Source organism: Babylonia areolata, chromosome 1 (assembly GCF_041734735.1).
Source record: "Babylonia areolata isolate BAREFJ2019XMU chromosome 1, ASM4173473v1, whole genome shotgun sequence".
NCBI classification, from domain to species: Eukaryota; Metazoa; Mollusca; class Gastropoda; order Neogastropoda; family Buccinidae; genus Babylonia; species Babylonia areolata.
Genome location: NC_134876.1, coordinates 43,995,294 through 44,011,403, shown reverse-complemented (window position 1 = coordinate 44,011,403; position 16,110 = coordinate 43,995,294). Strand labels below are relative to the sequence as shown.

The following is a 16,110-nucleotide window of genomic DNA, read 5'->3' as shown; positions in this document are numbered from 1 at the left end:
ACAAATTTCAATGTGTTTGCATTCATCCACCTTGGTTTCTCTTTATTATTACTTTTGGTAGTTTACTGTAGGACATTTTTTTCTATTGTAGAATGTAGAGTGGTTTTTATTTCTTTCCAACATTGTTCCACACTGACTTCATTTAGTTTTTGCCAGTCTATCATCTTTATTTCTTCTCTCATTTGTTTAAAGTTCCCTTTCTTAAAGTTATATGATTGCTTGGGTTCTTCGCATTCCTGGTCAGTTCTTGTAACAGTCGTATCATTGTTGTTGTCGAGTACCCAGCAGCCACAGATTCGGATTTACACGGATTGAATATTCTGCCACTACTGAGGCGATTAAATATGTCTGAACTGATTTTTTTCGTCTGTTCTTTTCTTCTTATGTCTGTTTTGCTGTTTCTCTGCTTCCTGGTGGTCCTATTTCAGTATCCTTATTTCAGGGACGCATTTTATTTTTTACGTAAATTTCCGTGCATTGAAACCATATTATCATAACTTGATGTTGATACCCATTTTCTGTGGTTCTGACTCTGTTTCGGTGGTGGTTGTATTCAATTTAGATAAAGAATCAGTCATTTAACTAACATGCTGCCATCTCGCTCGGTCCGAAAATTCGTCTGCTTTCAGTTCAAGCCAATCAGACCCTGTTTCGTTTTCGGCCTACCAAACCATTCAAAGGTAATAAATAAAATAAAAAAGGCGGCTTGAGTGCTGGTTTGTGTTGTTGATATGGGTCATTTCGTGTCATATTATGATACCTAGTTCTGATTACATGCAACATGTGATTTCTTATATGCCTGCAATGAATGCCAAACACTCTGCTCATATCACAGACTGACATAAGTTTACAGTTGGGCCAATAGCAAAGTGAGAGCTGTATTATCAATGGTTTCTCTATTGCAATGGGAAATCATTTACAGCTTTGTCTTTTGCAAAGGACTATGACTGTCAAACTAGGAGGCGAAATTGCACTGCCTCTTTGTGCCGCAACCTTGGGGGCTATTTGGCCTTTAGGACCCAACCATCCCAATGCCAACTGTACTAAAAACCCTCTTGGCCGAGAGAGTGGGGATGTAACTTGGGCAAGACACTCTCCACTATAATCAAATTCTAGCCCAGATAGTCAGGACAGCAGTTACCTTCTCTGTTATTCTGATGGTCATAGTCGAACACAACTATCATACACACACCTGCAATACTGAAAGCACAGAAATTTTTTGCATGACAATTAGGACAGAGGAATGAGAATATAGGATACTAAAATATTATCATTTTCAATTAATATACATTGTCAAACATCCATCTGAACAACATTTTTCTTAGCCGTTGCTGCCGACAAGGCTTCCAAGCTGCAGAGTTTTCTAGCACCTATAACTGCGATTTTGCACAAAGGCACATGCAGTCGCTTTTGGAGTTAACATGTGGTGAGTACTTGTGTGTGTGTGAGTGTGTGTGTGTGTGAATGAGTGTGTGTGTGTGTGTGCATGTGTGTGCATATGTGTGTGTATGTGTGTTACATTAAAGTTAAATATGCAATATAACAGTTGCAGAAACCAAAATCAATGAATAGCAAAGAAAGAGAGAGAGATGATCAGTATGGGGAATGAAAGAGTCACATGCTGCGTGTTGCAACGCAAACAAGGACAAGAAAAAACCCAGACACTTCAGACACATGACAAACACTAAAGAACCCATAAACTGCCCATTGAAACTAACATACAGACACAGTGCATATGTGTGCGGGTGGTGGAGATAGTGGATCCAGGTATGGGTCAGGCATGTGTTTCGTCGATCTTCTGTCCCCACCTTTTGTTTTTTAATATGTATGTTTTGGTGTTGTTTGTTGTTGTTGTTTTTTTCGGCCAATGAAGAAAGCCTCGTGTTAAGCACTTAAAAAAAAAAGAAAAAAAAAGAAAGAAACAAAAAAAAAACAAGAGAGAGAGAGAGAGACAAAACGTGCTCCAAGGACTTGCATGCAACTGAGGCCACACACACACACACACACACACAAAAAAATAATAATAATGACAATAGAAATAATAACAATAATAATAATAAAAAGACAGAGAGAAAGACAAAGAGAGTAGTCAGAAACAGGTATTAGCAGGAAGACACAGAGATGGAGGGAGAAAGAAGAAGAATAAAGTTTGAACAATCAAATACATATGAAACAACTCACAAAAAAAAGTTGAATTCTTTTTCAAACATGTACCTGTACCACAAAATTTACAATCATTGGGAGGGAAAAAAAAAAGTGTTTGCAATCATGCTCCACATGTGACAGAACATTCCAAACATTACATATCACCGTCACATCACACTGGAGAAAACAAAGGATTGGACACAGTCCATGGTACCTGAATCAACACAGACAAGTATTAAATTCCCCGCCAATGTCTGGTTAAAAAAAACTAATGCATTATCCTTAGCAGTAAGGAATGGACACCATTCTGGCGAAAAGGAAAACATCTATGTTCGATGGAACACAATGGAAAACATCTATGTTCAATGGAACACAAAAATCTGGTACAGTAACAAAGATGAACACAGAAAACTGTTACAAACTGGCAGATAACAATAAGTCTGTAACAAACTGTCAGTCTATAGCACATTTAACTAATCACATAACTGAACAATCTCTAATAATGCTCTTCAAACACATGCACAAACTCACATTGATACACATTTGGAAAGAACTATCGATGTAATCTGAACACAGGTAATGCTAGGTAATTCTTAGCTGAGAAAGAATGGTTAACTGATCTGAGACAGACGGACAAAGGTAGACCAAGAGAGTACTTGGTAGTTTAGCTTTTATCTTTCTAAGGCTCTTGATCCACCATTCAAGAAAATGTTAACTTTTATCAAAGATACCAAGAAACACCTTTTAGAAGAGGGCAGAACTGGAAAGGGAAACAAGTGTTATAAAAAAAATATTAAAAAAATAGAAAAAGTTGCTTTTGTTTACATCCAATTATGGTTGTACATATTATAGGTATACCAACTGAATTGATCATGTGGTTTGAGTGTTATCCAAACAGAACTGCACCCCAAAAAGTGACACACAACTTGCTGCCTCCATTCAGACCAACTTGTTCACATGGCCTGTATTTTTGCAAGTATGAAAGGAATGTTGATGAGTACATGATAATGCAGCTTCAACACAAACAGGAAAATTTGTTAAAGAAATAAACAAAAAACATTATATTGGCTGACTGAATTGCATTACAAAGTAAAACCTGAAGAAATATGTTGACAAATGACCTGCTCCCTGAAATTTCTGCAAATAAAAGGCAATACATTCATTTCCTATGTTTTCAAAAAACACCTTACATGCCCTTGTTTAGAACAGGGCAGATGTGAAAGAATTTCCTTTGTCCTTCACAACTGTTTTTAAACACTGACATTCCCATTTCAAACCTGTATTACAAATCAAACAGAAGTAAAAGAGGAAAAACTCAAGAATCTCTCTCTGTCTCCATCTCTCCATATATGCACATTGGGAGAATAAAGAAAATCTCTGTCCGCACACACACAAAGTTGTTCTTTATAATTTTCAGATGTTAACCAAACAAACAAACAAACAAAAAATGAAATGATGAACTCATGACAAGCAGTCATCTTAATTAATTCCCTGAAGATTTATTGCTTTAAGGACTATAAACCTGTCATTTCTCTTGTGGTCAAAATGAAGTAGATGCCTCCAAAGAAAATGCCTGTTACAAAGCCCTTCTTGCTGCTTCTTCTTTTTTTTTCACGATTGGATACTTTGCTTGCATAGAGGTGATGTGTGCTTTGTGGAAAATTTCGGTGGACGGTCTCATTCATGAACTTGCATTAACTAAGGATATCATTTGCACAACTGAGAGTCTGTAAAGTACTGAAACCCAAATACTGAGCTCCCCAAAATGGGAGAAAAATCTTTGCTGGGGGGTTTGGTGCCCTAAATAGTGCTGTCTGTTGGGATAGATGGATTCATCCTCATGGTTTGCATTAGGACACCAGTGAAGAAGCAGGAAAGCAGCAGGGAAACAGGAAAAATATATGGAGAGGGAGAGGCCAGGAAATAACACGAGATATATCATGGAGATAATAAAATTGCAGGAGGAGACAAGTTGAGTCACTGGTAACTTATATTTCCCTGTGATGATAATAGGAAAATTGTCAGTGGTGATCCGAATGAATAACTGTGGTGCAGCTGGTAGTTCCGTGAGTAGATATTTCTGCAGAGTGGAAAAAGATCTGTCTTTCAGGAAGGTGGAATTTTCAGCAGTATCATGCTAATATTTAGTTTTGTATTGTGTTGCATCACTGTCACAACAGATATCTTTTCGTGAAATTTTGGCTGCTCTCCTAAGGGAGAGCACATTGTTACAGTGAGAGTGCCACTGGATTTTTTTTCTTCCTGCCTGCAAGTGTTATTTGTTTTTCTCTATCAGTGGATTTTTCTACAGAATTTTGCATGGGACAACCCTTTTGGTACCATGGGTTCTTTTATGTGCACAAAATGCATGCTGCACATGGGATCTTGGTTACTCATACAAATGACTTAACATCAAGGTCTAGTGGAGGCGGAGAAAACACTGGCGTGTGTGGGATTTGAACAAGTGCACTCAGATTTTCTTGCTTCACTAAGCCAACACTTCACACATGGATCCGTGGAAGGCAGTGGAGACTGCCAGTGGCCACTTAATGTAGTCTTGTCTGTGTATCCAGGCTCTGGAGTTTTATTTTGTCTGCTGTATATAATCTTCTTTTGTGAATGCTCCTTCTGGACTTTATGTGTTCAGTTTAGCGCAAAAGACTGGAGAAGTTCAGTTTTTATAAGACATCATCATCAAAGGGAAAGCCTTCTAAGTGTTGAACATTAAAAAATGTTGGTTTTTTTTTGGTTCTGTTTTGTTTGTTTTCTTGTAAAACATTTACTATTACAATATGAAATGGTGACTGACTGCGTCAGGTACAAGTCTGTATGTCATATGTTTCAAAATATTTTGTAATCTAAATCTTTCTGGTTGTTATTTGTACACCATGCATATAGTAAATAATGAATCCAAATACAGAGGTCTTTGTATAGCTGGGAAACTGCATCAGAGCTGAAAGCAGACTGCATCTCTGTTCTGCAACACTTTTCCCATAACATCAGACTTTGAACTGTTCTAAAACAAAACAAGCAAACAAAACATTTTTGATTATTGTGAAAGCAAACAGGCGCAATAACTGAGTGGTTGGAGCTTTGGACTTTTAATCTGTAGGTCCTGGGTTAAATCCAAGTACCAGTGCCAGGTGGTTAAGGGTGGAGATCTGCTTATACCTTCATCACTTTCTACACATGCAGAAGATTAAATATGCACAGCTAAGAACCTGTAATCCATGTCCATGTATGGTGGGTTCACTCAGTCCAGACAATGGAATGATATAGCGGTTTCGACAATTAAAATTTTTTCCACATTTTCTTTATGAGGTAGCATAACAATCGCAGCTACACTTGGCACTGCAAACATGTCAAGGATCGAATGGAAAGTTTCTTCGTGAGATTTCATAACAACATACTCGCTGGCAAGCCATTGAGTTCAGCACCCCACATGACAAGCTAATCTGCATATGTATCGAAAATGGCGTCGCAGGCAATACAAGTGGAAATTCTTGGACCAAACTAGATCACGACAGCGGCTTTTACTGCTGCTTAAGTGACTGAAATGCTTCAAACTGAAGGTTTTGACATCGACGAGGATGATGAAGGTGTTGAATAAAGTATCTGCAGTGAAGAAAGCTACCAGCAAGAAGGTACTGACAGTGACTCAGCTTCTGAGAGCAGTGAAGAGAGAGGGGGGTGGGCGTACACACGACGTGAGGAGAGGGGTGAGTGGGTCAAGTACTGCGAGGTTTCATTCAGTTACTTTATGTTTTCTATTTTTTGTGATTTTTTTCCTAACCCTAACAAATGGGTCGTTTGTAGGGAAAAGCAAGGGAGAAAACTATTTGTCCCGAGTGAGTTAGGAAATAATGAAAATATCTGCATGCACACTGCTGAAAATGCCTACATCTAGTATGCAGCGGGGTATAAAAGAAAATAAAATAAATAAGGTCATACACTTAAAAGCCTACTTGTAGACATGAGTTAACACACAAGTTGCAACCGATGAAGGCAGAAAACCGTGTGTCTTCATCAATGAACAAATATCAAATCTCCAAGAAAATTCATTCACGTCCTCACTTTTGTGTTATTGTGTGCATTAATATGAGAAGAAATGCACATTGACACAACACTGTAATCAAATGCAACATATCAAAACCAGAATTACACAAGTTGTCTTTGTATCTTTAAAAAAACGTAAAGTGAAAAGTGATGAAGTATGAGCTCAAGACAGTTTCAAACTCTTTCATAAAATCTCCTGATTGAAAATAAAATGTAAAAAACTATAACAAATATGTGTTCAGCAAATCATTCAGAACAGTTTATCCATAACGCCACAATGCAAATATTCTATCGATCACCAATCTGTGTTAGTACAAACAATCAGGATTGTAATATGTACAGGGATACCATACTGATTTAAGTAGCAGTATTCCTGGGACTGGGACCATATACATATCATTATATGCATATTGTTTCATACAATCAATTTTAGACATAAAAATAATGAAGAGAAATCAAAGCAAAGGAAAAGAGGGAGAGATCATCAGTCAAGATATTACTTACAACAGCACAAATTCCTGAGCAAAAACAAAAAAACTCCATCAACATTAATAATCATAGGATCAAAATTCATCACAAGGGCAAACAAACACTGGTATCCATTAAAAAAAAAATTTTTTTTTTTGGTTAATTAAGAAAGAAAAGGCCAGTAACACACTGTTCTTCCCTTTCTAGCTTCCGTAAAAAAATATTTTTTAAAGCATAATCATAACCAAAGTAACTGACTAACTATACCTGTGAAGTGTTATGACTAGTACTGGGCGGATAATTAAAGATCGGACATCCTTGAATGCATACGTGTTGGCCTAGAGGTAATGCGTCCGCCTAAGAAGCAAGGGAAACTGAGCACACCGGTTCGAGTTCCACAGTTGTCAGTATTTTCTCCCCCTCCACTAGACTCTTGAGTGGTCTGGATGCTAGTCATTTGGATGAGATGATAAACCTAGGTCCTGTGCGCAGCACACATTTAGGGCGCGTTAAAGAACCCACGGCAACAAAAGGATTGTCCCTGGCAAAATTCTGAAGAAAAATCCACTTCGATAGAAAAACAAATAAAATTGCAGGCAGAAAATAATTCAAAAATGAAAAAGGGTAGCCCTCTCAGTGTAGCGATGCGCTCTCCCTGAGGAGAGCAGCCCAAATTTCACAGAGAAATCTGTTGTGACAAAAAGAGTAATACGATACAATACAATACAATACATAACCCTCACCACACAAACCTACAATTGGAGTGGTGGTGGAGGGAGAAGATGTGAGTCAATGCGTCACTTTCAAATTTGAAGATTAAGGTTAATCAATTTCAAGCAGTTGCTTTTTCCACTCAGTGCACTATGGCTATTATTGTGAAATCTTAAACCCATACATGTAAAATGTCTTAGCACAGCTTCTGTTACATTTGGGGAAGCTGTGACTCATGGAATGGACATGACCAAAGTAAGTGGCCTTGTCCATGCTCTTTCAGCCTTAGCCATACATATGTTTAAAAAAAACAACTGGATATCTTCTGCACCTGAAGCTCATCATTCTACTGCTCCAGGACTCATGTACTTGCAACTCCCGGAGGTCCCTTTGTTCTTCAATCTAGTTCAAAGGCAATGAGTGGAATGACTTCATAATGCTTCTCTTCAAAACAAGGTCTTAAAAGAAGAGAAAAAAAAAAGAAGAAAAAAAAAACAAAACCTTTTGCTTCACAGACTGGAAAACATCCATTTCAAAGTGACAAATAAACATATATGCTTCATTTCTGACCTTTGAAGCACTAAGTACTACAGTCTGCATATTGCCTCTGGGGAAAGTATGGATTTCTTTCGACCCATGAAGAACCAGCATAGATACAGACTACACTATCACTGTCTTTGGAGGCCTTTTCTTTAACCCCAATATCGACAGGGCCATACACAAAGCACACACAGTAAATGACCATGTACAATCTTTTAGCTGATAAAGTGTCAACAGTACAGCAGTCTTTGACCTGCTGCCTGTTAGGAAGATGAACTGAAAAACTGATTAACTTAAAAAAGCACTTGATCTTTCAGTATAAACACATAGGACAGGCCTAGTCCTGCATTCTGGCTCTACCTTGCCTAAGTCCTTTTTTCTGCTCTTCTCATTTATAAACTACTTAGGACAAGCTAACCATCTCAAACAGACACAGACTTTTTCAACTGAAACCAGAAAAAAAATGCATACATCCCATCATGTGCAATAACAACCATCTTCTGAAAAAAGAAACAACAAAACTGTACATACAAACAAGCTAACTTGCAAATAACTGTCTATGAAATGTTCCAGACAACGCAATGCCTGTCTGTGCAATGTCTTGACAAAAAGAGAGGCATCCATACATTACATGTGATCCATACATGTATTACATGTAAATAACAGTACCTATCTCAAAAGTCATATAATCAATATAAATATAATAAAAGGCAGAAGATACAGTACACGGAACACAGAAACAGCCACAAAATATCCTCTGACCAAACACACTCAAAAAAATGTTGAAACAAATCAAAGTCCCCTAAAGGTTGACTGCAAAAGAGCACCAGCTGAAAAGTCTGTATCAACAATACATCACTGCGGAGTAAATCATTTTAGGCCTTTTCGGGGAATATAACACTTGCACAAGTTTCATCATCCTTGTAATTTATCGTTTATGCCTGCTTACAAGGCACTTTTAAAACTTCTCATGTTTATCTAGAATACGATTATAATAAACGGACTTGAAAGGAAAAAAAACATCTGATAATTACTTCTCACCCTTGTAAAATGACAACACCACAGTTTACAAGTAAAATGACAACAGCACAGTTTACAACTTCCTTCACTGATTCATATGCATAAGTCACCTCACATCCAAACTATTTGCCATCAGCTATATTCAGAGATTCTTTCGATACTAAGCTGACAACAAAAGCATGGCATCTCCTGATACAGAAGAAATCATGAACAGGCTTTTTTTCCAACTGGGGAATGAATGAAACCATGGATCAAAAGCAAAAAGAAGAAGAAAAAAAGAGGTAAAATGAACAAGACATACCTGATGCCTCACATCAAGCAGATAATTTGGTTTGCTACTGATTAAGTTACAACCTTGTATAAATATGCATTTTTCTTTTTCTTTTTTGAGACAGTGCTACAGCTTGGTCTTGCCTTTTTTATGATGAAAAATACCGCACTCATCTGCCATTCAAGTGGATGGTTTTCATAAATTCTGCATGTCAAAATTTTATTCTGGCTGACATTCTGTCTCCTAAAGTTTGTTTTAAAACTTCACAAATTTTCTTTCTGTTTAATCTTTTTTCTTTTTCTTTTTTTCTTTTGGGGGTGGAAATGGTGGTGGGTGTTGGTTCTTTCCTTTTACTATTCTGAAAACAACAAAAAACAACACTGACATGTGCCAAAGAAAAACGGTTTTCACCTTTGTTCATATTGTTCACACAATCACAGTTGTTAACTTGTGTCCATGCAGTCTCATGAAAACCTGGTCAAGTCTTTAGAATAAGGAAAAGAAGTCACTAACTGACCAAGTGTGAGGTTAACACACAGACAGTATCAAAAAAGAAAACGAACATCTGGATCAAAAACAAACATAATAAAAAACAAAAAGCAAAAAACGAAAAACATAAGAATTACAAAAAAAATCAAAAACAGAAAGCATAAAAAAAACAACTGAAAAGTAAAAACAAACAATGCCAACACACATTCTGAAAAGACCTCCCACACACATACATCACAAAAACAAAACAGATTGGAAAAGACAATGGAATTATTTTTTAAAAGTACAACAAAAAAGTTATGCTAATCATTTATATCTATACAGCGACAGGAATACAATGCTACATAAATCATAATTCAATTATTATGTACAAACAAGAAGAATTTAGAAGAGCAGCAAAGCCTTACCTGACTCACATGTGATTCCAACTTACTGCAGGGGAAAAAAAAAGGAAAAACACTTTCTTGTCATGGTATCTGAAGAGCTGTAGTGGAACAACATTATCTTGGAAGCTTTCTGTACTGTTATATTTTAGGAAATTAAAATTTTGTGATTGATGAAATGATTATGGAAGCATAATCAAGTAAATATACAGGAGTATCACAATATCTACTCTAAAATACAAGGTAAAACAAAGCAAAGCAAAAACTGTACTTGCAAAATCTTTCGATACAATCTATGTACTATGGTCAGGTGTTGGATGGGAGGTTGTTAACAACTGCAACCGTCTTCACTTTTTTCCTTTTTACAGACCAAGATCCTATCACACTTCAACTTCAGACAGAAAAGACCCACTGCCACACTAACACTGCTGTTAGTATCATCAAATTTCTTCTGTAGTGGTTTTGTAAATTTATTTTTTGTCACCAATGTCGCAATTTTAATGCACTGATGTTATTTAAGTATTGCTTCCTTTAAATTTGTACATGTATCAATTCTCATCATGTCTCAGTTACTATAATCTAAGATACTGAAAAAACAACAACAACAAAAAACATACAAAAAATCTAACCCAATACTGACACTGTGAATGTGATAGGATCTCCTTTCCATCACTGTAGAATGTGTCAAAGAAAAGCTCACTTTATATTAACAGCGTAGAGAGCAGTAGATATAAATTATAATTGTAATTTCTGTCCATTTCTGAGAAAATGGTGATTTTCAAATATACTTTGCGAAAGCTGTTACTGAGATTTCTGCGTTCTGCACATGTATAACATCTTCATAATGGTGACAGCTATATACTGTTTTATCAATCTCTTACAGGTTTTACACAACTCTTTTGCCACCAACTTTCTGTGCGAAAAACACTCCCCAGCACCAAAGCTTTCAGTCACACAATTCATGTCAAAACACAGTTGACTTGTTCACTTCAAACTCGGTCAGGGAGGTAAGATAGTCAACTTTCTAATACACACGAAAGTTTGCTGCAGCTGTCAAGCTTTGTTATAAAAATATAATATGGAAACACTGTCTATTCGACATGACCTCAGTGTTAACTAAGTCGCCTATAGCAGTTTCATTTGCACTCAGTGCACTATAGCTATTATATTTAGAAGTTTTATCAATTTTAGAAGTTTCATTTCTCTTACACCTCAGTTGCTGAGCAAATGCCAATGTTAAAATGGACACACACAAAGTTCATTTCAAACAAGACAGACAAGCGAATACACGGACAACCAAAATACAAATAATGCAAAGACTAATTTGCTCACACGCGGGAGTTAGTAGTTCTTTTCATTATGCTCTGCTCTCTTGAAGTCTTTCAAACGTCTGTATGTATTTATAGTATTTCTAAAAAAAAATATATACATAAAATCTGCATCCAAGCAGTTCAGCTGTTGTCACTTCTTTACTGAATATTCTTCCTGCTTCCTATTGTTCTGTCGGACTCATGTGATATGATTTTGTGAGGGATTATAAATGTAATAACATTATTTCCCAAGGGAAGCAACCTAGCTATATCATCAAACTCTGTAACTAATGCAGCTGCCCCGGAGAAGTAATAAAAAAAGAAAAAAAGAAAAAAAAAGAAGTAATCTATCAGCAACCTTCACCTATCTTAGTACCTTACTATCAGCATCAACAATCATAAAAAACATTTTCTAGCTTTCTCTGACCATTTTTGAGTTGCATAAACACTTAACTTCACTCTTAAGCTGCATGGTTGACCTCTATGTTCAGCAGGACAAAAAAAAACATTGATTATTTTAAAAAGAATCAGTGGATGATCAATGTAAATGACATTCAGTTTGTGGCATGATTATTTTTTAGTCCTGCCCTAGAGGCAGTTTCAACACCTTGTCATCTAAAACAGAAATATCACTGAAAGTAAAACTAAAAAGGAATGGGAAGAGAAAAATTAGCCCAATATAACTCAGCCTTGATTTTTATCTCTTTAAAATTTTGGGGGGTTCTTTTTTTTTTTTTTTTTAACTGCCTTTCTTTGCATTAAAAATGTACATCCATCAATCAGTAATAATAAACATAAAGCTTTGAGCAGCAATAACATTTTTTTATAAAACAAGTATTGATCTCACACAAAAACTGATCACTTCAAGTCCCTGAATTTCTTATGGATGTTCCCATTACAGTTTAAGTGTGTTGTGTGTATGTTTTTACTTGTTTGAGCATGGTTGTGCATGTATGTGTGCATGCAAGTGTGTACTTCTTTCGTGCATGTGAGTGTGTCTGCTTGAGTGCACACATTTTGATCATAGTTGTCTGCCAATTAGTTTAAAGTCACACACACACCATGCCCTGTTCTATTTCCAACCATGTGAACTCAGAGCAGCGCCTTCACTGTTTCGTCCTCTCCGTGCCCTGAACAGGGTCTGCATCTAGTTCAGACTTGTCCTGGCTGTCACCAGAGGACACTGGTTGACCATCATCACTGGCTGCAAAAGGGCTCACCGGAGGGGTGCTACAAGGACTCCCCTTCTGGGCATCATGACCTGAACTGCCCTGACTGTGAGCTGGGTCACATGGTGCTGACGACGAGGGGGACAGACAACTGTTTGTGGTGTTTTGGCTCTCCTCGGTGTCATCACACATCTCTGCTGGGATGGGGCTGATGGACAGGTGGGAGCTGTCATCACTGTCTGAGTCATCGCTGTCATCCGAATACACTTCCGCTCCAGGGAAAATGTAACGATTCGGTGAGATAAAGATGATCTGGTTATCTGGCAACACCAAAAAGTCTGAGTAAACAAGGTAATCAAATCATAAAGTATAAACCCAAGACAAGGCAAAACATAAGATGATAAAGTCTGAAGAACAGCTGTATAATATAAAATACAAAATCACATGTCATAATAAATTAAATAGCAGTACTGGTGTGCTTATGCCAGTGCTACTGATTTCCAAAATATCAAAATATTTTTAAAGGTTGTTGGTAAAATAAGAAATGCTTACAAACAGAATTCCTGTTCTTGCTGAGTACAGAACATCTGGACTTCTAAAATGGAGGGTTCAGGGGGTGGGGGTGGGGGGGGGGGTGGAGTGGTCTAACACTGTAACAGTTTTACATTTTGGCTGTTGCAAGACAAGGCAAAACATTTTCAAATCTTAAAGTCCTGGTTAAACTAAACACACCTGGAAAAAAGTGACAAATTTCTATACAATCCAGACACATGATCATAATTCTTTTCTCTCTTTTAAGTTTTAACTGAAAAAAAATGATAAAGACATGCTTGAAACCATCACTCTACATGGCATAATGCCAATGAATATAATGTGCCATGCAGAGTTTTTATCTGATCAAATGGAAGACAAAAGCTTTTATCTGCATTTATTAACATAGTTTTAGTGACTCCACAGTCTACCTTAACTTGGCTTAAGCATTAGAAATCAAACTTCCATGCCTTTCTCTCAATGATATCATATCTCATGGCTGAGGCAGATAATGTTTTAAGTTCATTCATGTGGGCTTTTGGTGTGATGAACTGTGTGTGAATGTGTGTCAAAAAGAGAGAATTCCAAGTAACTTACCCTTGCACCTGTGTGCAATACTCTGCCGTTTTCTCTTTTCCCATATCCGCTGCATTTCAAGTCTGTCAATGGAAGAGAAGCAAGAATCTACTTTGTTCATTTCTTTCTCACCATCTTCTTTTTCACCTCCGCAGCCAGCACTACAGCCACTGTGAGGATGCACATTCCGCTCAATGGGGCCTTGACAAGTTGACAGACTTTCATGCCATCCTGTGGTCTTTGCACTTTGCCTGTTATGCCCAGATGCTGCTTCTGCTTCTTTCTGTGAAGGATGTAATGTCAGTGAAGGGTCACCTTCTGCACAGTGTGACTGCCTTTCAGCAGGGCATGTGTGCTGCGAAGTTCTAGATTCTGGTCTGGTGTCACATGCACATATCCCCTGAGTTGAAACTTCCATGCAGCTGCTGCCCAAGCCACAAAGATTGTTCTGATGAGGTGTCGAGGAAGAAAACACATCCTCAGAATGTGGTTTAGAAAGTGCTACCACCGACGGCTGCAATGAAACCAGTCCCTGTGTGTCCACAGCAGTGCTGGACTCTGCTCCACTGTCAGAAGAACTCAGTCTCTCCAGTCGTTCACTGCTTCGGAAACTCCGACCATTACTGCTACCGCTGCCTTCAGATGTGCTGCCTGAACACAAAGCTGGACCTTCAGCACTGGGAGCACGTGTCCCCGTCTCTAAGTCTCCCATCCCACTGTCTGCATTGTGCTCCACCACATCCTCCCTCTTTCCCTGCACTGCTGCTTCCTGACTATGACAGGATGACTCTGAGGGCTCAGTAGGAGGGAGATCACTGTAACTGACTTCCTCTGCTGGGGGCCCCACCTTGGCCAGCAGTTCCCAGCCTTCTCCCAACCTATTGCACAATTCACTGATAACATCATCACAGTTTCCCAGTAGCTCCACATCAAATGTGTACTGCTTGTGGAGAGGTTCTCTGTTGATGATAATCTGTGGAACATTAGCTGGAAGGGAACCTGCAACAGGCAAATGAGGCTTCACTTTAACAATTTAACAAGAAGCTGAAAGGATATGTCAAAACAACTACTAAGCATCATTACTGTCTCAGGTCTTCAGTGGAGATTAAGATTACTAGCTATATTAGTATATAATTCTGAGACTATTGGATAAATCTACAGAGTGAGCAAGAGAAAAAGTATGAGATGGGGCTTAAGGGGTAAAAACAAAGGTACACTGAATGCATGTATTTATCCCCTTTTTTTCTTTTTGGGGGCTGGGGGGGGGGGGGTGAGGTTGTCAGGTTTGTTTATCAACCCTCTCAGTGCCTACAAAACATCCACTAATTTCCTACAAAAATTGTTGCCACAGTGCCTGTTAGCCAGCCACTGATATCCAGCACCTATTCCAATTTTACTTTTGTCAAAGTTTGGTTCAATGAACAAAAAATGAAACAGACTCTGAACAGTTAGTTTAATGTATCTGGATCATAAACATACTATTCACATGAGCATATATCAGGTGGAGGAATACTGTCTTCTCAATAATGTTTTGCTGACTGAACAACAGGAAATGCGCATGGAAAGTGGGTTTGTGTCATATGCTAAATGGGCATCAAAAGCACTGCCCTGCAAAGGCAGTGTTCCCAGTCAACAGATTTACACACCTTTGCAGACTATGCAGATGACAATGTACAGTAATAATGATGAGAGATGTATCTATCTTGTCTGATGATTGATTTGAACTCGAAGGTGATGACAACAAGTGATGAAACTGATAGTGATAGCGATATTCAACGCTTTGTCCAGTCCATCTATCTAAACATCAGTTTTCAGCAGATGATAAAGACAGTAGGGGTACAGTTTCTGAGAATGTGATAAACATTCTATCTTGACTGGACTCACGTTTATCATTGTTGGGACAGTTACTTACTTAGTAATGTCTACAACCATTGTGATTATCATCATATAGATATAACCTGCTTTATTTCATCTGCAGGTATAATCTGACAATCAGCCTGCTAATTCCAGCTGTAGGTTGATTATTTTCTTTTTGGGTGAAATTCTGTGGTGGTGGAAATAAAGAGTTTTTTTATGCTATAAAATGATCATCACTTTGAAATAACCAAATAGTAATCTGCAATTAAAATAATCAGGTAAAATGCCCAGATTCAAAATCCATGTTCGAAGGGCGCAATAACTGAGTGGTTAAAGCATTGGACTTTCAATCTAAGAATCCTGGGTTTGAATCTCGGTAACATCACCTGCTGGTAAAGGGTGGAGATTTTTCAGATCTCCCTGGTCAACATATGTGCAGACCTACTAGCGCCTGAAACCCCTTCGAGTGTACATGCAAGCAGAAGATCCAATACACATGTTAAAGATCTTGTAATCCATGTCAGCATTCAGTGGGTTATGGAAACAATAACATACCCAGCATGCCCACCACCAAAAATGGAGTA

At 37.8% G+C, this 16,110-nt stretch overlaps 1 protein-coding gene across 2 annotated transcripts in view; it reads right to left on the bottom strand.

Annotated features, from left to right (window-relative positions):
• Nucleotides 1-2,037: 2,037 nt before the first annotated feature.
• LOC143283233 (uncharacterized) overlaps nt 2,038-16,110 on the bottom strand; it is a 30,198-nt gene continuing 16,125 nt past the window's right edge. For both annotated transcript variants that reach the window (XM_076589410.1, XM_076589415.1), the window contains exons 9-10: nt 13,691-14,668; nt 2,038-12,882 (exon numbers count right to left, since the gene is read on the bottom strand). In XM_076589410.1, the coding sequence (XP_076445525.1) occupies nt 12,500-12,882; nt 13,691-14,668 (1,361 nt within the window). In that variant the 3' untranslated portion in view covers nt 2,038-12,499. The remainder of the gene's footprint in view (nt 12,883-13,690; nt 14,669-16,110) is intronic.